This window comes from Myotis nattereri (assembly GCF_964212035.1).
Source record: "Myotis nattereri genome assembly, chromosome: 20".
Lineage (NCBI taxonomy): Eukaryota > Metazoa > Chordata > Mammalia > Chiroptera > Vespertilionidae > Myotis > Myotis nattereri.
The window spans coordinates 15,389,175-15,411,623 of NC_138096.1; the positions used below are offsets into that span (position 1 = coordinate 15,389,175).

Here is a 22,449-nt window from a genome sequence, read left to right on the forward strand (position 1 = left end):
GGGGCCCTGTTCGAATTTCCGGCGCTGCACACGTTGTGACAGTCCACACCATGGCTTTCTAGTAATTATTACGCCTGACTCACAATTCCGCATGATGCAAGCCCGCGCTGCGCCCAGGTGCTCAATTACCCGCCAGCGAGCCCTCGCCGGCACTCCCGCCTTTAACTCCTTTTACGGTCATTTCTCTTCCAAAGCGCTTTTCGTTATTAGAAAATTCTCTCTGTTTGTTCTGCGTCTCCCCTGACCCCCTTGTATGTTCCGTTTGCTGGGGAAGGAAGGGTAACGGAGCTCAGGGAAGCCCCACGGAGCCCCAACAGCCGCCCAGCGTCTCGGATAAGAGGAAGCCGGGTGCCTTCGGGACCGTCTGCCTCTTTCTCTAATTAAAGCTGCTCTTGCTCAACCACCGGCATTCAGGACGGCTATAAAGCTGCCCGCTTCTCACCCATGTTTCCTTTATGGCTGATACTGCTGTGCTTTTCCCTCCTGTCATTTCCCATTGCGGGTGTTCAGCGTTGCAGCGTGTCATGCACGAAAGGGGGGTTTTTCCCGACGAATCTGCACAGGAGGAGAAAGGAGCCCTCAGGCTCCTTACGTCCCTCGGGCAGCTCCAGGGTGTCCGTCCTCGCAGGCTCTGTGCAGCCGAGGTTTGGGGAGAGACTGCCGGTCACCTGGCCTGGGCAGGACCACCGAGCAGCCAGGGCGCCCAGGGCCCAGCACCCTGTGGCCTCGTCCAGGGAGCGGCCGGCCTCTCCCCCCAGGTCTTCCCAGCAGCCTCTCGTGCCCACGGTGCCGTTTGGAGCCAGGACTCTCCATAAACTCGCGCTCTCGGAACCAGATTTGCAGCCTGCGAGGGAAGCAGCAATGGGCCGGCTGCCAAATTCACCACCTACCCCCCCCCACCCCCCGCCCCACTCGGCGTATCAACCCCAGCCTTTAATGTGCAAAAATCCCCACAAATATCATGTTTATGGAAATTACATCACCATGGCAACTGTAAAGGTCTCACAAGTATTTTTAAAATAGCAAATTGCCAGAACCCACTTAGAAAAACCTGAAATCTGTTTCCTTCTGGGCATTAGTGAGCATACGGGTGGCAACAAACACCAAGTGAGCTTCGTGACGCGACGGCCGAAGTCAGGGACAAGGGCCCTGGCCCTGGCTTCACGGGGCCGAGGGCTGAATCTGGGAAAGTGAAGTGTGACTCTGGTTTCTTTTCCTAAAAAGAGGTTGCACTTTCGATCTATTCTGGAAAACGACACCAAGCCCTCCTGGTGAGGGGACTGTGTAGAGACCTGCCTTGCTGACACTGATCTCTTCCTTTCTAGCCCACAGCCCTGGCGTGATGCCTTCCCCACGTGCGGACAGTCCCATGGTTAACTCAGGACTTCAGCCGCTGTGACTTAGCCCCGCTGGCTCTCTACTCACAAAACCCGCGTCTCAGAGGCTGCGCACAAATCCCACGCGAGGGGAAGGCCGGGCGCGGCCTGTCCAGCTGGAACGTGTGCGCGTCTCAAAGTGTCGCCGGGATGGCACCAGAGGGGGTCCTTTTGCGTCGATGCTGCACTAAGGGTTGGCGTCTTTTGTAAAGACGAAACGCGCTGGGCGTATTTTGATGACTCTTCTCACAACAAGGAGTCATTGGGGCTTTTCCAACTCGAACCGCGACGCTCTTGTTGCGAGTGGAAGAATAAGATCAAACTGTGAACAGACCGTTTTATTCTCTAGCTGATCTCCATCTCCACAGAGCAGGGATGGCGAACCTATGACACGCGTGTCAGAGGTGACACGTGAACTCATTATTTTTGGTTGATTTTTCTTTGTTAAATGGCATTTAAATACATAAAGTAAATATCAAAAATATGTCTTTGTTTTACTATGGTTGCAAATATCAAAAAATTTCTATATGTGACACGGCACCAGAGTTAAGTTAGGGTTTTTCAAAATGCTGACACGCCGAGCTCGAAAGGTTCGCCATCACTGTCATGGGGGGGGCGGGGGTGGGGGGGGGCAGAAGGAAATGAAGGACAAAGAGCAAAATGGTGGGTCCTAGGGCGTGGCAAGTACCGGGACTGGGATGGGGTTTGCTTTCAATGTCCTTTCAGCGCAGGAAGGGTAAGGAGGACACAGGCCAGCAGGTGTTGCATCTTCCAAAATGATCAGGAAGATGGAAACGTATCCCGTAGTCGCTTGAGAATGGCGAGCTGGTTCTGGAAGCTCGGCCGGTCTGCGGACGCGTGTGAGGGGAAGGGGACAGGTGGACCGAGCCATGAGCAGGTGAGATAAGACAGGGCTCCAGGGTGAAGGAGGGCAGTGGCTCCTGGAGCCACAAAGCTGCCGGGGATCTGGGCTTCCCATGGTCAGGGCTGGGGAGTGCGCGGGGCAGGTGGGCAGGTGGGCAGATCTCTGGGCCAAGCACAGGGGCCAGAGCTGCCCAGGGAGGGGCTGAGGCTGGTGCCTGCGTTAAGCAAGAACATGGAAACCCATAAAGGAAGTCGCAGGAGGAAGAGTGCCGGTTGGGGCCCTTAGAGCTCAGCATGCCTGCAGCCCCTGCCCCGGCCCCCCAGCCCCTCCCCCGGCCCCATGGGAGCACGGCATCTCACGAGGAGAGCCATTTGGAAGCTGGACGCCCACGCTCGGCAGCCGGCAGGCGCTCTGGCTCCTGTGCTGGCTGTTCCAGAGCTTCCAGGAGGAAGACGTGAGAAACCAACCTCTTTAGGAAAACTAGGGAGGCATGGGGTGGGGGTGGGAGGCAACAGTGCTGCCAGGAGGTGGTCAGGGTCCCACAGCCCAGTTAGGGTGCCAGAAACAAACACCTCTGTGCCAGTGGGCGTCCCTGCAGGAAACAGAGGCCTGAGCCCCGGGCCTGCTGAAGGGACTATTCTCACAGGCCCAGGAGGAACCAGGGAGCCCACGGGAGATGAGATGCTAGGGATTAGAAGCAGCGGAGGCCATTCCCACCCCTGGGCCTGAAGGGGAAGGGAGAGGGAAGGGGACACTGTCTGAGTCCGGAGAGGGCTGGGGTGGAGGGAGGACTGCAGGACGGAGGCCATGGTCGTGGTCAGGGCTGGAGGAGCCAACACCCAACCTCTCCCCTCCCTTCTTCCATCCCGGCCTGTGCCTCCCACTGGTCAGCACACGGGGAGCAGGTGAGGCAGGCCGGGGCGGGTGGAGAATGGATGGGGGAGGGCGGGGAGCAGCGGGGTGAAGGCTTCCTCTCCTGCCACCTCTGCAAGCGCAGGTCTCCCTCCTTCAGACCTGAGAGCATGAGCTCAGGCTTGGAGCAGAGCTTCCATGCACTTCCTGACTTAAAGGCGCATCGAATCCTATTGCTTTTACAATCTCCGCTCCAACCCGGAGGCAGGAACGATAACCACCCTGGCTCCAGGTGGGTACAGAGTGGAGCTCGGGCAGAGACAGAGGGCGCCACTGAGCCAAGGGTGCTGTGGGGACAGCGCCGGCATGAGAAGCCGGGGGACTGGGCCGCAGCCGGGCAGAGCCCGCTCCCCCAAGAGCTCACTCCGTCAGCAGTCTGCTGGGGTCCTGCCAAGTGCTCTGCACTGGCTCACACACTAGGGGGAGACACAGAGGAGGTGTAGTCAAAGAGGTAAGACTAACCCACATGATGAATGAAAACCCAAAATTCGACTGGTAGGTAGACCAGATAACCCAAAAGAAGAGACACTTGATTTCAGTGCCTCTTGATTTCATCATTGCACCCCTTACCCCCTAGCTGGTATTGTCTTCAGACTTACGTTAAGAATCAAGTGTGGCCCTGACCGGTTTGGCTCAGTGTATAGAGTGTCGGCCCAGAGACTGAGGGGTCCCGGGTTCGATTCTGGTCCAGGGCATGTACTTTGGTTGTGGGCTCCATCCCCAGTGGGAGGCGTGCAGGAGGCAGCTGATCCATGTTTCTCTCTCATCGGTGTTTCTAGCTCTCTATCCCTCTCCCTTCTTCCCTGTAAAATCGATAAAATATATTTAAAAAAATAAAAAGGATCAAGTGTGTTTCCCCTCATGATTGGTGGCTGTGCCGATCCCCTGTTGTCTGGGCGTGGTGGGTGGGGAACCCCACGCAGAATGTGAAATGATGTCTCTCCAAACAGCAGTGGGGAGACATCAATGCTCCCCGACCCCCCGACTGTGCTTCGGTTGATCGCCAAGCATCCTGACACAGGGCAGACCCAGCTCTCGAGTCTTCAGGGAAACCTGCACCAGGAGATCGAGAACTTTCTGCGACACCGGCTGCCCTGGGCTTAGGTGAGAAGCTATAGGGGGAATCAAACGCACAGCAGTCTTGCCCAAGAGTGTGCCCAAGCAATCAGGTATCTGGTCAAAGCCGTGGCTTGGCGTGGCTTTCCTTTCGCCCCGATGACTTCCCAAGGCCCTCTTCTCAGGATGTATCAGACGCAGAGTCTGGCCTCGGCACTGAAGCCCAGGACCAGCCAACTCTTTCGGTCAAGCCCAACCTGCATGGTTCGGTGCATCCTCCACTGCCCCCCTTTCTTTCTCCAGCCTTAAAACCCCACTTATTTGGGCCTAAGATGGTCATGTTTTTGTTTGTTCCCTTCTGAGTCAGGCCACAGAAAGGCTCCAGTTGTGTGTTCAGCTCACATGACCCCTGAGTAGCCAAGGCTCAGAGGCAGCGCAGCCATGCCTTCCTGGGATGGCGAGGTCACTGGCTGTTGGTCTGAGGTCCATGAATGCTTCTTGGACTCCATCCTGACATGTCAAAAAGAGGAATGACCAAGAAGAGAAAGAATTCTCCAAATAGCTCTGTAGCACTGGGATCTGGTCCAGCTCTGGCCGAAGCATTTACATTCCTGATCGGCCCCCAAGGACGGCTACCAACGCAGCCCGTTCAGTTCCAACCAGCCCCTGCCAGGAACCAAGCTGTGGGCACTGGCCCCAGCTTTCTGGGAAACTCACTTTCGTAATAATCGAGCCTGCCCTGTGGAGTGGAGGGACAGCTGACACCCAAAGGCTGCGACCATGGGCTTTTAACAGCAGGGACCCCTGGGCAACATCTCTGGAGGGTCTGGGATCTGCGAGCCAATGCCACCTGTACCCTGACTTCCTTCCTGTGGCTCCAGGTGGCCCTGAGTGAGTTAGAGCTGTGAGAGAGGCCTTCAGTGATGAGAAAGGATGTGACTAACGTCCGGCCCAGTAATTTGGATTTCGGTGCAATTGCTGGGAACTGTATGAGTATGTTTGGCTTCTAACCATATGATATTTTCACTCCTTGTTTTAAAATACTTTCAAACTTACAGAGAAGTTTCAAGAATAATACAGAGAACTCCATGCTCCCTTTACCTAGATTGCCAATTTCTAACCCTTTACATTTGTTTTATCCTTCTCTCTCTTTCTTTCTTCATATTATTATTTTTCCGAACCACTTGTGAGTAGGCTGAATATATCATAGGCCTTTATTCCTTAATATTTCAGTATGTTTGGCTTCTAACCATATGATATTTTATCAAAGAACAAAGGTATGTATCCTCTTACATATTCATATTATGGATATCAATTTTGGGAAATGTGATATGGATTATTTTTAAATATATTTTTATTGATTTCAGGAAGGAAGGGAGAGGGAGAAATGGGAACATCAATGATGCGAGAATCATCTATCAGCTGCCTCCAGAACACCCCCCACTGGGGAATGAGCCCACAATCCAGGCATGTGCCCTGACCGGGAATTGATCCGTGACCTCCTGGTTCTTAGGTCGATGCTCAACCACTGAGCCACACCAGCCAGGTGAATATAATATTTTATCTAATCTACAGTCTATATTCCAATTTTTTCAATCATCTTACTAATGTCCTTATTGGTATTCATTTTTTCTCTAGTACCAGATATAATCCAAAATCATCCTTTGCATTAGTTGTCATGTTTTTAGTCTTTTTCAATCTTTTATGACACTGACATTTTTGGAGAACACAGGCCAGGTACTTCGTAGAAAGTCCTTACGTGGGCTTTTCTGATATCTCCTCATGACTCAGTTCAGGATTTGCACTCCCAGCCAGAATACCGCAGAAGTGATGCGGGTCCCTCACAGGACGTCACATCAGGGCATGTGCTGTCTGTCTGTCCCTCCTCACCGATGCTCATTTTTAACAGGTTTGAGATATAATTCACAGACTGTTACCTCCACCCTTAATAATTCAGTGGCTTCAGTATCATCAGAGTTATGTAACCATGACCATAATCAATGTTAGATCATTTTCATCACTTCCGTTAGCATCACTGTCTAGTCCTCCACCCGCCCCCATCCTCCCCCGACAATTACTGCTGCCTCTACAGATGGGCTCGTCCTGGACATTTCATAGCAGTGGCACCGTGCAGGATGGGGACACGTGGTCCTTTGTGACTGGCTGCCTTCGCCTAGCACAGTGTTTGCAGGGTCCAGGGACGGTTGCTGTTTTTTCACCAGGCACGATGCTACTGGCTTCCTCACGGTAGGATTTTTCTCCCTGAAAGTTATAAGCATTCTGCAGAGGGACACTGTAAGCTCATGCTAATATCCTGCTCCTCATCAAAATTTCCCCCTAGATTTAATTTGATGGTTATTGGCCAAACCAATCTTTATTACAGCAGTTTGCTAAGCTTGAACATTTCCACCCCCCACTTATGTGTCATTAGGGATACGATTCAAAAAGACGGATGGTGCCTGGCTCTCCTCAGTGTGACTGTCCCCAACCCACTCCCAGAGAGCAGGCCCGGTGCCTCTGTGATGGGGCAGCCAACATCCTCCTCTGCCCACGTCCCTCCCCTGAGTGACCGGACCACCAAGGACCCCTTAGAGAGACACAGGCTGTGTACAACCTCCCCCCGCCCACCTGCCTGCCGCCCTGAGGACTCCGTCCCTGTGTCCCTCTGAGCTAGGGATGCTGAGAGGTGACAGGAGAACCCGTGTCCCATGGATAAGGACTCACTAGCTTAAAGGAGCCAGACCCTGCTCTTGGCTCCACCACCAGCAGGCAGTGCGCATACGTGGCCTCACTTCCATCAACACCTACGCAAAGGTGCTCGGTGCTGGGGAGCACAGAAGGTGAGGAAAGCATAGCCCCCATCCTCCAGGAGAGGATTCAAGAATAAGAAGATTAAGACAATAACAGAAGAGCCAGACTTAAGGACCAGAACTGAAGAAGAGCAAGAGAAGTGTCCTACGCGGCTTGAGAGGCCCAGGAAGGAGGAGCTCACCACACGGGAGTGATCAAGACGGGCTTGGAGGGGCACTGGAGAGGCACCTCCACGGCTGTGGGGTTTGGACATGATGGTGGGAGGGAGGTCCAGGCAGGAGCAGAAAGCTCCTGGGCAGCACCTGTGAAAGGCAGTGGCCCAGCTCACCTACACAAAGGGAGGCAACGAGCAGGTGAAGCTCATGGGTCCTTGTGGGCCAGGGTGGGATGAACGGAGCTCCGAGACCAGGGGGAGCTGCTGAAGATTCCAGAGCAGAAGAACGAAATGGTCAGAGCCGAGCCATGCGCAGGGATGTGCTTAATCTGCTAACACAGAAATGTATTAACGTGGCAAGACCAGAGCCGCCCTGAGCTGGGACCCAGGACCCAGGTCCCTCTGATGGGCGGATGGCGCTCCCCTCTGCCGCGTGGCCTCAGGGCAACCCTCTCGGAACCAGGCAACACCCACTGCCAGGGCCCGCGCCCATCTGTCTCCTCCTGGGAGATGGCCCACGTCGCAAGCCATGCTCCTGGCGCCGTGCTATTGCGTTTTCGTTGAGGAAGTTTGCCTTCTTGGTGAAATGCTTCTTTTCAAAACAAAACAGAAAATAAAATATGACAACCTCCCAAACACTGTTTGTTCCGGAAGCCTCCAGGCTGCTTGTGTCTGGCCCATCTGCGGCGCTCACGTGGGGCGAGGATTCCTGCCCAGGCAGCACCCGGGAAGGCGACCCGAAGGCTCCCAGCAGTCACTCCTCCCACAGCACCTGCCGGAAGGTGCTCTGTCACTCACCTGAGCTTCCGAGGCTCAGAAAGCGGTGGAATAGTGAGACCGGAAGGCAGGGCAGGGGAAGAACTCGCTGTGCCTTGAAAAAGCAACTTTGATGATATGAAAATACATCTCAATAATGTTGTTAGTAGGAAGAGGCTGGGCGGTGAGAAGGTGTCCATCCAGTGATGGGGTCCGAATGGGTCCTCCTCCGCAGCCCTCACCAGATCTGTATTAAAGGCCAGCGCATTCATTCCATTCAACAAAGAGCCATAAACCACTCAGCACCAGCCAGACGCTGCAGTGGCAGGAGGCCTCGGGCTGGGGCAGGTGATGGTGAAATTTAAGAGCCTTGAGTACCAGGGGAGCCCTCTCTTCTCTAAAATGAAGACGTTGGAGAGACCCTAAAGCTGTCCGGCCCTCAGAAAGGTGGGCCTTTTTAAAAAAGATTGATTTCAGAGAGCAAGGGAGAAGGGGAGAGAGTCGGAAACTGTGGGGAGCCAGCACGGCCATGGCATACTCAGCCCCAGGGCGCCTTATGTGCCGCGCCAGCTCAGCCTGGTTCAGTGACCCTGAGTGGGGGGGTGAAAGGATTGAGAGAAGACAGACAAGAGAATGAAAGCTGGGTCTCGGTGGGACGCTGCTCCCTGATGAGGAGACAGCGCCCACAAGCCTGCTGCTAGTATAATATAATATATTATATTCATAAAGTATCCAGTATAGGGTTAAGTATGGAATAGCAGCATTCTTGTGAGTTTCAACCTCACTCAACTACATGCACCCGAACTCTATCACAAGGCACGTGGGGCCACATGTTCAGACCATAGGTTCAAGCTCACAACCACAGTCGTTGGCTATAATTGTGCTGGGAGGGCCCTGCCCTCCAGCTGGGACTTGCACGTGGCAATGAGAGGACCCTGTCCTTTCATCAGTCCGAGGCTTGAACCTGGCCAAAACACTGTAGCCGTGCCCCACAAGAAACATCAGTGACAAGAGAGCATCATTGATTGACTGCCTCCTGCATGACTGGGGATCAAGCCTGCAACCTGGGCATATGCTCTGACCAGAATCGAATCATGGCCTCCTGGTTCACAGGTCGCCGCTGAGCCCCTGAGCCACGATGGCCAGGCTGGTGGACCATTTTCTTGGTCGAGGTTTTAGGGCAGGCTCTTCTCCACAAATATCAAATTGTTCTCAGGGTCAAATTTCTCAGTTAACAAAGACCCAGGTCTACCAAGTGCTGGGCACCCCAGGGGACCCTGGCCATGGCCCCCACATGCTCCAGGTTCCAGCACAGCCCTGGTCCCATATCATTTTACTAGAGGGCCATGCATGAATTAGTGCATGGGTGGGGTCCAGCCACCCACCCCTGATGCGTGGGGCGGGGGGGTGCGGTTGGGAGTGTGGCCAGCGGGGGGGAGGGGCCGAGGGCAGTTGGCTGGCCAGCCCCGCCCCGATCAGGCCAGTTGGCCACTGCAGTGTGCATCATAGCCACCGGTTGTCATAGCCACCGGTCATTCTGGTTGTTCCGCCATTCGGTCGCTTGGCTTTTATATATATAGATTCCTTCAACAAAAATGACTCCTTCGATGTAACTTAAGACCTTACTTACTGGGAATGCATCATTTACTCCTGTGCTGTGCCTTTTGGTTAGGAAGACACTGTCCCTCACTGCTGCCTCAGCTTTTCTCTAGAAACGTCCTTCCTAAGGAACACGGCTTGGAGAGCATGTGCTCAGCGGAGCCACTGCGACCCACACCCGGCTCTCCCCAGGAAGCTCCATGCTGAGGACACTCCTGCCCACGACACACATCCTCCCACGACCGGCCCTCCTGCCCCAGTGATGGGGCCTCAAGACTGTAAACCCCCAAGTTGCAACAACCCTTCCCTGGGCTTGTGAGGCTGGGCTGTTCAAACAGGAACCTGAGAACAGTCCTCTAACTTTCTATTGATTTCAGAGGGAGGAAGAGGGAGAGGGAGAGAAACATCAATGATGAGAAAGAATCATCGGTCGGCTGCCTCTTACACTCCACACTGAGGATTGATCCCGCAACCCGGGCATGTGCCCTGACCGAAAATCAAACCGTGACCTCCCGGTTCATAGGTCTACACTCAACCACTGAACCACACCAGCCAGGCAGTCCTCTAATTTTCATAGTGAAATAACTAAGAGGTAAATCCTATAGGGACATCTGTGTGTGTGCATGCACATGTGTACACATGTACACACACACACACACACACACACACACACACCCATACGCATTCACCAGTCTGATGCTCCCACAGCCTCCTACACAGGGACAGATGTCTCAGGCCCAGGGTTTGGGGAGTAGGATGGCAAACCTCCCACTGGGTGTGGTAAACCAAGTCCTGGAGAGCCTGCTCGCTCCCCTCACCCTCAGCGTGCCAGGCATGTGAACTTTGGTCGGGCCCAGGAATGCCTGGTCTTGACTCTGGGTGTGGCCGGGGACCAGGATGCTGGAAAAGGCAGAAGTGCCTTTTGGTCCCTGCCCAGCCCAGATGCCACTCTGAGGAAAATCCCAGAAATGATCTCGGGACAAAGGAAATTTTGCTGATGTTAATCGGTAGTGATAACCCTTCCCGACCACGCAGGGCATTACCATGAGCAGAACATAATGCTCTTGTGAGGTGGCTGAGCAGGGATTACTGGTTCCATTTTGACTCGGAGAAGTTAAGTGACCTGCCCAAGGTTCGATGCTACTGAAGAACCAGAACTAGCTCTGAGGTTCACACCACTTTCTTTCTTTTTTTAAATGTTTTTATTGATCTTGAGAGAGAGAGATAGAAACATCAATGAGAGAAAATACCAACATTGATCGGCTGCCTCCTGCACGCCCCCTGCTGGGGATCAAGCCCACAACCTGGGCATATGCCCTGACCGAGAATCAAACCTGCGACCTCTTGGTTCATGGGTCAGTGCTCAGCCACTGAGCCACGCTGGCCGGGCCTCCCTACTTTCCATGACGCTTGTGGCTTTATGAATGTGACACAGAACTGGAAATGTCACTTAGCTGGGTGCCCTCGGGGTCACCCTGGACAGCTGTTGCTCATGCCCCCGGGAGCCGTGCTCTCTCCCCCGTGAACCTGAGATGGGCCCAGAAGCCACGTTCTCCTTCCCTCCATAGAGCACACACCGCTGTCTGCACTTCGCACAACCCACCTTCCCACAGAGGGCCAGCTCCCTGCAGCAGGACCGTGTGAGGCGGGACCGTGTGAGGTGGGACTGTGCCTTCCGTGACGTGGTCTCAGCTGGAGCCAGGCCTGGCCCGCCGCAGGAGCAAGCGCATGTCTGCTGAGGGACCTGCTGTGGAGGGTCACTAACCCCCAGGAGGTCAGGCCTTTAAGGGGTGAATGAGTTTAAATGCATAGGCTCTGCCCCAGCATAGGCCCTGCCCCAGCATGACTGGTGTCCTTATCAGAACTGGAGATTAGGACACAGACAAACACAGAGAGAAGACAGCCGTATCCATGCCAAGGCGAGAGCCCTCAGGAGAAACCAGCCCTGCCAGCACGTAAAACAGGGTTTATTCTTATATTAGTATTTATTATTTACTTGTATAGGGTGTCCTAAAATTCACGCAAGAAGTATTTTGATAGAAAACACATGTTTATAATTAAAAATTGTAAATTTTTATTGATTCATAAAGGATACAGAATAAGGGTATGTATGGAATAGCACATCGGGTAAATGGCCTCCACGGCTTTGCTGACACAGACGCAAAGCTGTGGTCTTCATTGGTCTTCCTTGTCCCTGCTCCTGGGCCATCATTGGTACTTGGTGATGCTTGTCAAATTGAAGGGATTGAAATCAAAGGGCAACAGGTATTAGAATCTGATCCAATAAACCAAGTAAAATTAGGCTTTTATTTTTTGTTGTTGTTGTTAATGTGCATGCAAAATTCAAATCTTGCCTGAATTTTGGGACACCCTATACAACTGTAAACCTACTTTTGCCCAAACCATATACTGTTAAAGTCCATTTCACCTGTTTCTTTTTACTTTTTATAATATAAGTGCTAGAAAATTTTAGACTACATCTGTGGCTCGTGTTATATTTCTTCTGGAAAGTTCCGGCCTAGGGCTTTGTGGGTCATGATAAGGACCTGAGCTTTTACTCTGGGGGACATGGGAGCCAGTGGAGGGTTTCCAGCTCAAAAGTGACATGATCCGACTCACTTGTGTTTTAAAAAGGTCACTCTGGTTGTCGTGTGGAGAGATGTCAGTAAAGACAAAGAGACCATTAAGCAGCCACTGAAATCGTTCAGGAGAAACTGGAGGCTTGAGAAGTGGTCGGACACTGAGTAGATTTTGAAAGTAGAGCCGAGAGTATTTCCTGGCAACAGGGTATGAGGAACAGAGGAGTCCAGGATGAGTCCCAGTGTTTGGCCTGAGCTTCTGAAAGAACGCCATTTGTGTGATGGAGAAAGATGGGGCCGGGGGGGGGGGGGGGGGGCGGGGAGCAGGTTCAGGGAAGAAAAGCAGGCTTTTGGTGTTGGATAAGTTAACTCCAAGGTGTCTTTTGGTTCCCAAGGGGAGATGCTGAGAAGTCAGTCGAATATAACACTGGAGCTCAAGGGAGGGGTCCAAGCTGCAGATGTGGACATGGGAGTCTTCGTCATAAGGATGCAATTTCAAGCCAGGAGACTGAGCCAGAGCATCAGGGGAGTGAGGTGAGTGTAAGCGGAAAAGAGATGAAGATCAAAGTGAAGATCAAGAACAAGTGCCCTGGGGGACTCCCAGGCTTAGAGGTTGATGAGCTGAGCAAAGGATACACGAGGCATAAGGAAAAGCAGGAGAGGGTGGTGTCTCAGAAGCCACGTGAAGGCAGCATTTCGGGGAGGAGGAAGCGAGAATTGTGGCCACTGCTGCTGAGAGGTCCAGGAAGATGAAGACAGAGAACTGACCACTGGAGCAGTCAGCAGCCTAGACGTGCTTGCTGATCCTGATGTAGCATTTAGGTGAGAGGCGGAGGCAAGGTTCAAGGGACTGGTGACAGCAAACCCAGGCCACTGGTTCAGGGCACTCAGCTATGAAGGGGGGAGGAGAAGGGCAGTGGCCAGAGTGAGTGTAGGATCAACAGAGGCTATTTTTAAAAGATGGGGGGAGAGGGGAAGTTCAGCAAGTGTGTGTGGTTCCGGGAATGAGTTATTAGAGAAAAATCTTATGATGCATAAGAGTTAGCCACTTACATCACCCCCATCTTGGTTCTACTCTTCTCCCAGCATTACCCAGTACATTGTTATTGTCCCATTGTCCCAACATATCACTACTGCAGTTCATCTATTGATTACCTTGGTAATCTTTATTTCTTAATCTATTGATTACAGACAGCATCTCTTGATCCCCCACTTTATATGAGGAAGGTATTCACACCCCTACTCTCCCCTGTACATGTCAGTCAGCTTTGATGGGTGTGCTAGGACAATAACAACACTGTAAACAACACAAAAACCTTAGCGACTCAGGCTTATTTCCCATTCACATGCCATGCCCTGCCCTGCCTCTGATTTCCTCTTGATTCTGGGAAGCCGGTTGAAGAGCAGCCCCCACCTGAGACCTGCCGCTCTCAGGAGAGAGGGGAAAAGAAGGAAGGCAGAAGCTCACAATGCCTGTTGAGGTGTCCAATCCGACATAGCTTATGTCCTTTCCACTTACATTCCATTGGCCAAAGCAAGTCACATGTCCAAGCCTGACACCAATGGGCAGGGAAGGAAGGATTCCCCTCCCACAGGGGGCGTGGCAAACCAGGAGAGGACATTGAATAATTGGGAGCAATAATCTAATCTATCACAGTTGCCCTTCCCTTGTCTTGCCTATCTGCCAACTACCAGCTGTGCTTTTCATTTATATTGTCCAGGTGGAAAGCCTTTCCGTCCTCCTTTCTAGCTATTTTAGTCTCCGGTGCTTTGTCTGCATTTGGTGTTAGAAGCTGGAAACCACTGAGCAGCCTTTACATCGTATAACGAAGCAAATAATCTTTGCTGCAGAGTCAAAGAGAACGAAGAGCCCATCTTGGGCACCACTGGGCCAGGGACAGGCCCTGCGCACGTAAGGGAGCCGTTCTCACTCTCCACCACTTGCTCAAAACCAGGCCACGCTTTTATTCGCTGCCTATGGGAGCTAGGCCTCTCGTAAAAATGCCTGGGTTTTCCAGAAGGCGTTGATTGCCTCTTTCACAGTTGGAAGAAGAAACCTGTGCCTTCTTCCCCGGGTCCCTAATCGCTTCCAAATCTTCCCTTTCCTGTTTGGAACCTTTCCGTCCTTCTTCTTGAGGCCTGCTGACCCCCACTCTCATTGGGCAGGCGCCTTCGTTTGGGGACCCTAATAGAAACTTCCTTTAGCATAATGTTCTGACTTTCCTGCAGTTACCAATCGCCTGTTTTCCTTGCTTACTTCCTGCTGTGTGTGTTCTATCACCGCATTAATTCCTTGCAGTATCCCCTTATTATATATGTAAGAATAACTTACATATATTCTACTCTGTGGAAGGTCCCCCCATCCTCAGAGACCGCTTTCCTGGTGCCTCCATCCTCCTACTCTAATAAGACAGACTGCTCGCCAGACCTGGGGACAATTTCATCCTGAGGTTGCCTTTTATGGCTGCCATGAATTGGATACATTATTCCTGAATCTCTTATCTCCCTTCTGGTTGACACTGTTGTTTCCTAAAATACATCCTCAAATAACTGCCTTTAAAAGGCTGAGCCCTGGCTGGTGTTGCTCAGTGGTTAGGGCATAGGCCTACACACCGGAGGGTCTCTGTTTGGATTCCCAATCAAGGGCAGGTACCTGGGTGGCGGGTTCACTCCCCATCCCCGGTCAAGGCGCACGTGAGAGGCAACCAGTCGATGTGTCTCTCTCAGACTGATGTTTCTCTCTCTCTGTCTCTCCTCCTCCCTTTCCCTCTATCTAAAAAAGCAAAGGAGAAATATCTTCATGAGGATTAACAAAACAAACAAAAAAAGGTTGAGTAGGATATAAACTTCCAGGTGCTGGCCTGCCTTGCTTCTATAAAATTAAGCTAATATCGCCCTAACCGGTTTGGCTCAATGGATAGAGCGTCGGCCTGCAGACTGAAAGGTCCCAGATTCGATTCCGGTCAAGTGCATGTACCTTGGTTGCGGGCACATCCCCAGTAGGAGGTGTGCAGGAGGCGGCTGAGTGATGCATCTCTCTCAGCGATGTTTCTAACTCTCTATCCCTCTCTTTTCCTCTCTGTAAAAAATCAATAAAATATATATTTTTTTAAAAAAATTAAGCTAATATCTATTCCTGGAGTATAATTCTAGTTAATAAATATTCACACAAAACATGCTATATCAAGGAGAATTAAAATGGTTGCTGCTCTCAAGGAACTTACATATAGACAAAGAATAAACTCCTGAAAGAGTAATAAAAAGTCAACAATGGAAAAGATGCCTCAGGTAGAACCTAATAAATACCAGTTAGAGCCTTAGGCCCAGAGAGAAGCTAGAGTGAACCAGCCAGTGATGCTCCTACAGGGGAAGCAAGACTTCAGTTGAGTTCAGAGAGTAGGCAATATGTTCGGGGTAAATTGAGTATTTATGAATATTCAGCAGCAGACTAATGGCCAACATTAGTCTGACAGAAGGGCTGACAGTCAATGGAAGCTCCCTTCTGTCCCACTTGCCCTCCCACTATCGGAGTTACCAACATTTTCACTTCAACAAGTCAGTCAAGATATAATTGTAAAATATGAAAGTGTAATTTTACCCCTGACCAATAGACACACTCTCTGGCTATTTAGGGCCATAACAATGAACTTCCCTACGTGTATGAGGATTGCATATATCCTTACAACTGCCCTACTTGCTGGACTATGCAGGTACAGGCACTGGTCTTTATTAGTGTAGTGTCACTGAATAGGACTGGGTCACTCTCTTTACCATGCTTTTTTTTTTTTTAAATCCTTAACAGAGGATATGTTTCCACTGAATTTTAGCGATAGAGGAAAAGCAAGAGAGAGAGAGAGAGAGAGAGAAACACTGGTTGCCTCCCTCACACGCCCCAGCCAGGGATCAAACCCACAACCTAGGTATGCGCCCTGCTCGGGAATAGAACCCGCAACTTTTTGGTGTACGGGATGACGGTCCAACCAACTGAACCACCTGGCCAGGCTTCATCATCCATATTTTAAATTTGTTTTTATTGTTCCAATGAGGAGTCCGTCAGAAAGACCATAAATCACTTCTGCTCCCGGTCCACTCCCCGGGAGAGGAAACATTCCTCTTATTGGCCGGAGTGTTATCCCAACAGCACCACTGCTTGGCTCAAGAAGTCACCAGGGGCCCAGCCTGTGTGGCTCACTGGCTGAGCATCCACCTATGGTTTGATTCCTGGTCAGGGCACATGCCCTGGTTGCGGGCTCGATCCCCATTAGGGGGTGTGCAGGAGGCAGCTGGTCAATGATTCTCACTCATCACTGATGTTTCTATCTCTCTCTCCCTCTCCCTTCCTCTCTGAAATCAATAAAAATGTGTATTTTAAAAATAAAAAAATAATAAATAAGAAGTCACCGGGGAACTGCGAAGACTGTGCCTCTCCATGGCAGGTCCTCCATGGACCTACGACGCCTACGTCAGAGAGAACACGCGCCTTCATTCACCCCAACACTTGCACTCTTGTCCGACTTGCAAATGAGGAGAGGACTGTAGGGAAGGAAACTTCCAGGAAGAAGAAGGACTTCGGGCCAAGGGTCTGCCCAGTTCTCAGAGAGCGGGCCCACAGTGAGGGTGGGAGACCCTGGGCGGTGATGGTCCCCTCACTCTAACGCTGCTCCCACGGGGAGCGGCTAAAACACTGCTGCTCTGCCATCGGGCGCTCATCGAGTTTAAACACAGTTCGCATCAGCTGCGCCGATGATCTATGCTATCTTGGCTGGTTTGTTCGCCATCACATCCCCAGTGCCCGGCCTGGGGCGGGCGCCCTGTGCTCGTGGGATGAATGCGTGAACGGATTGAAATGAGCTGCATTTCCGGCAAGGGAAGAGCCAGACATGAACGTTCTGCTTTCACCGGAGCTTCAGATGGGCCAGGAGGACCCGGGGAATGTGGGGGAGGCAGGCGCCTGCATTTGCCTGGGCTGGTGTGTCACACAGGTGGAGGGGAGCAGAGAGATCCAGTGCTCAGAAGAAAGGTCCGGAAAGGCACCCCCCCCCCCCCACACACACACACACCCCGACATGGAACCGGAGTCAGCTCTGCAGCAGGGCCCAGAGCAGGAGGGGCCACCACCTCCAGGGCTCTCCCCATGCGCCAGCCCGCTGCGCCCTAGGTAACCTCACGCCGCCCTCCCCGCAACCCGGAGACGCACCTCTGATGCGCAGATGAGACCCTGCCAGGATCGCCACCCCTCCCGGTGGGGGGCGGGGTGGGGGGACAGGGGCTGTGCACCGTCAGCTCCACGGGGACTAAAGGAAACACGCGGGATTCGCGCACTGAAAATTCGGGAATCTGCGCCCGGGACTCACCTGTTCCACGACTTTGCAGTTCCCTTACTTTCTCAGAAGGTTTCTTACAAGAATCCCACGGGACTCTGCCCTCACAAAGGGAAGTGCATAGAGGAGACACTGGGTCCCTAACGGGGGTGGCAGCCAAGGGGCCCAGGAGGCGAGGCCGGGCGGGCACAGGTGGCAGCTGCGGGCCCCTCGCTCCGCAGGGCCTGGTGCGGCGCCCCCGCCCGGCGCCAGTCCCTTTGTTCCCTCCAAGGACCCGCGGGTGGCACTGACTTCACTTTTTAAAAACACTGAGCGGACCCGGGGGCAGTCCTGCCGGTGATGGTCGCGCGGCAGGGAGGCGGCGGTGCTCGCACACCCGCGGGTGGGTCCTGCGCCCGCGGACCCCAGCCCCGCGCCGGCACGAGCCCCGCAAACGCAGCCCGCAGCCCGCGCCGGCGGCGGGAGAGGCACCGGGAGGGGGCGCCGCTGGGACCACCGGCCGCCTCACCGGCTCCCGCGGAGGTGCTGCCGGCCCCGGCCCCGGCCCCGCGGGCGGAGGGACCCGCCGGGGGAAGCGGCCCGTCCTGCACGGGTGGGTGCGGCCCTCTCCCGGCGCCGCCGAGAGCGAGGCCGCGGGGAAGGCCGGGCGGAACAGAAAACACCTGAGCTGAACGGACCTCGGTTCTCGGTTCCCGGGAGCCGCACGCGGGCACCGGGCTGGCGGCCAGGGTGGGCTGCCCTGACGCGGGCGGAGCGGTGCCCTCGGTCCCGCGCGGGAGTGGGGAGGGCGCCCCTTGCAGGAGAGACAGCGGGCGCCCAGCAGGCCAGCTGCGGGGGGGGGGGGAGTGCAGACGGAGAAGCGGGGTAAAGAGGGGTGCTGGGGAAAGCTCTCCCCTCCCGGACGCACCCGCCGCACCCCCGTCCCTGCGACGGGCTCCGGTTTTAAAATTTGGAACGCGGGGCGGGGTGCGGGGGGATTGGGGGGGGAGGGGGGGGCACCAGAGTCCCTCCAGACGCCAGGCTGCAACACAGAACTGCACGGGCGCGCTCTCCACATTCAGAGCTGGGGTCAGCTCCCGCCACGCGGGACCCCGTCCCGCAGGTGCCCGCCCGGCCGGTGTTGCACAGTGGGTTGGGCCCGTCCTGCGCACCTGGAGGGCTGGGGTTTGGTTCCAGGTCCGAGGTCCGGGCACATGCCCGGTTGCTGGTGGGGGGCTCAGCTCCTGGGGGGCGTGCAGGAAGCAGCCCATGTTTCCCTCTCCCCGTCCCTTTCTGTCTCTCTCTCTCAAAATCAAGTTTTAGAAATCTTTAAAAACACACAACCCCACAGGTATCCGAACTAACCACCCCGTCCCCTCGGCGCCCCGCGGGGCTGCTGGCGGAATCGCGTCTCCGTAGGCAGGTGAGGGGGTGTCTGGTCACGAGCGTCCCCCCCCCGCCCACGGCCGCCCCCTCCTGAGCCCGCGGCCGCCTTCTCCCCGCTCCTCCGACTCCCCGGACTCCCGGGACGTGGGCGCCGCCACGCGTGGCCGCCAGCGCTCCTCCGGCCGGTCCCAGGCCCCTCGGAGAAAGGGGTGCGCGGCGAGAGCAGGGGCAGGGTTTCGGGGCACCTGGAGGGGCGTCGGGGCGCCGCCCGCGGGCTCCAACATCCCGGCAAAGTTTGCGCCTCTTCGGGCCGGACAACCTCGTTCACGGGCGGGAGAAGGTGAGAGGCGGGCCGGGGGCGCCGCGCCCTCCAGGCGCCTCTCCAAGCGCCGCCGCCGGCGGGGGGCGCACCGGCCCCTCCCGCCCCCCTGCGTCCCCCCTCACCCCGCGCCCCGCCTTACCCAGCCCCGGCACGAAGGTGTTGAGGAAGAGGCAGATGACGGCCACCGGGAAGGGCATGTAGGGGATGGCCGCGCGCAGCGGGCCCTTCTTCTCGCGGACCTGCACCACCACCCCGCTGGCCGCGGCCGCCCGGGGGTCCGCCGCCGCCGCCGCCGCCGTCTCGGCGTCTTTGTGCGAAGGCTCCATGGCGGGCGCTCGGGGGGCTGGGGCGCCGGCTCCGAGGGCGGCTCGGCGCCGAGCTCCGGCGGCCAGCGGCTCCGGCGCCCGCGGCTGGCAGGACCCGCACGCCGCTCCCGCACGCGCCGGCCTCTGCGCGCTCCGCGAGCTCCCGCTCCCCGGCCGCGGGCGGGCAGGGCGGCGTGACTCGGTGACAGCGCTCCGACGCCCCACCCCGCCGGCCCCTTCCCCGCCCTCCTCCCCGCCCCCTCCCCACGCCCCCAAACCGCCACCTGCAGATCGGGGCGAAGGGAAGAAGCGGTGGAGGCGCGCGGAGGGGCTGGTGTCCAGGACGGGAGGACGGACAGACCTCGCCCGCCCCAGACAGGGGCTCGGCCGGACCCTCCGCGGGGACGCTGCGCACCGGCCGCGGGTTCTCGGCGGGCGTGGCCGGGGGAGCCTGAGCGGAGCCCTTGGATCTGGAGGAGGCGGCCTTGCACGTTAGGGAGACGGAGGCGGGGAACCCAGGGAGCCTGGTGCCTAGTAGGCCTTCAGGTCATTCTGATTGAGCGGATTTGTCTCCCGGAGAAAAGGCGGCCTTAGGCTCGGAGGTGGAGTGCGCAGCAGGCGGATTCGGGCGCCCTCTGCCCGCCCGGCTCGGCTGGTTGAGCGCCCTCCGTGCGCCCCAGGGTTGCTGTTCGCCCCCCAGTGAAGGCAGATTCCTGGGTGGCGGGTTGGACCTGGAATGGGAGCGTAGGGAAGGCCACCGGTCTGTTTCTCGAACTCCCTGTCTCTCTCTCTCTCTCCCTCTAAGCATGTCCTCGGGTGAGGATTATAAAAAAGGGGGGACCCTCCCCCCCACACACACACAAATACGCAAAAAGCGGAAAGAAATGCGCTTGCTGGGGCGGGGGTGGGGGGGTGGGGGAGGGGGGCAGGGTGCTGGGTACCATCCCCGGAACTGCCCTGGAGGAAAAGCAGGCCTGCGTGTGCTCGACGGGGCGGTTAGAAAGCCAGCGAGCACACAGCGCCGTCTGGCGTTGACGATGCGGCAGTGGATAGAAGCCGGAGGAACAGGCCGTCTGTGCTTGGAATTACATTTTCTGAGTCACGCCGCCCTCACCGCCACACCTGGAAAAAGGGAACTTTCAGGATGAAAGCAACGCTTCTTGCCTTCGGGGTTCACTGCATGAGAAGTTTCCAGAAGTTCAGCACATCGTGGGGAGAACTGGAAGGAAGCAAATCCACTTCCCAGGAACCCTCTTCCTCCAGGAGTAACACAGGGCAGGGCTCAGAGGGAGGCGCCCAAAGACCTGGGTTATTCTACTGCTATCTGATTAAAATAATGTTAAAAGCAGTCGGCCAGCAGGGGCTAGTGGTGACACTGGTGGACACACACACACACACACACACACACACACCAGCTTAAGCCTGGCAGTCAGCGGAGAACAAGACTAAACGCTTCAGTCTCTATTCAGCCACTAATTTCCTGTGCCCGGGGAACTCATCTAGCCTTTTCTGGGCTGGAGTTACTGGGATTATGAAATCAAAGCAAGCCTCAGTTTAATACACATTTATCGAAGGCCTCGTATGATTTAGCTGTGGGGGGAGAAAGGCCTCTGCCGTGGAGGTTGTCCTAGGGGAGGGGTACTAACACCCAAGGATCGGGTGATAGACAGTGGCCCGTGCAACTGCGGGAGCTGAGGTGCTGAGGAACCAGGAGCCTGTCTGAAGCCAGCTCCCGTGGGGGAGGCAGCAGGGAGGCCTCCCAAAGAAGGTGATACTGAATGAGACATGAGCGCTGACCAGAGTTAGCTACTTGCTGGAGACTTACTTTATTTTTTAAGACCAAGCTACTTTTATTAAAGATTAGAGGCCTGGTGCACAAAATGTGTGCACTGGGGGTGGGGGTGGGGAGGGGAAGGGTCCTTCAGCCCGGCCTGCACCCTCTCACAGGCCAGGACCCCTCAGGGCATTTCCACCTGGATTTCCACAGGGAGTGGGCCTAAGCTGACAGTCAGACATCCCTCTCACAGTCGGGAGCCCTCACTCCTTACTGCCCGCCTGCTCGCTGCGCCTTAGCACTGCCTCGGAGGCGGGAGGGGCTCCTGCCACCACCACTGCACTCACCAGCTGTGAGCCAGGCTTCTGGCTGAGCGGCGCTCCCCCTGTGGGAGCGCACTGACCACCAGGGGGCAGCTCCTGCATTGAGCATCTGCCCCCTGGTGGTCAGTGCATGTCATAGCGACCAGTTGTTCCACCCTTTGGTCGATTTGCATATTAGCCTTTTATTATATAGGATATTATATAGGAGAGTGTGCCACACAGATTTAAGCAATTATGTGTTTATATGATCCTTTGCCTCTCTCCATAATTCTCTCTGGTTGGATATTAATTTTTTTAATAATTGAGATTTATTTTCTTTTAAACAAACACTTCTTTATCCAAGCACTTCCTGCAGACACCATTCTAAGAACTTTACACATTTTAACTCATTTAATCCTGACCACAACTCTATGAAGTATTATATGTTACCCATTTCACAGATGGGAAAAATGGAGCCCAGAGAAGTTAAGGAACTTGCTGGGGTACAACCCCAGCAAGTCCAGGGGTCCCCAAAGGTGTGGACGGAGTCGGCGAAGAGGGAATGACACGGAGGCAGCGTTCAGGTGATCATCATAGCCAGGTTCCCTAGCCAGGATCTCCAGCCAAGTTCTGTCCAGGTTCTCTAGCCAGGTTCTGTAGCCATGTTCTCTCGCTAGGTTCTCCAGGTTCTCCAGCCAGGTTCGGTTGCCAGGCTCTGTGGCCAGGTTCTTCAGCCAGGTTCTGTCTAGGTTCTCCAGCCAAGTTCTGTAGCCAGGTTCTGTCCAGGATCTTTTGCCATGTTCTCTCGCTAGGTTCTGTCTCTAGGTTCTGTGTCTCTAGGTTCTGTGTCCTGTTGTCTTGTTACATCTGTATTTATACCAGTTGATTCCAATCCTATCAATCTCTATTCCAAAGGCTAGGGCGTTTCTTATTTTCATTCCAGGGAGTAAAG

The 22,449-nt window shown here is 54.9% G+C and overlaps 1 protein-coding gene across 1 annotated transcript in view; it reads right to left on the reverse strand.

The window, feature by feature from the left end:
* Nucleotides 1–19,573, reverse strand: part of STUM (stum, mechanosensory transduction mediator homolog) — a 41,097-nt gene extending 21,524 nt beyond the window's left edge. The window contains exon 1 of the mRNA XM_081114467.1: nucleotides 19,256–19,573. Within this exon, the coding sequence (XP_080970593.1) occupies nucleotides 19,256–19,442 (187 nt within the window). The 5' untranslated portion in view covers nucleotides 19,443–19,573. The remainder of the gene's footprint in view (nucleotides 1–19,255) is intronic.
* Nucleotides 19,574–22,449: the final 2,876 nt, after the last annotated feature.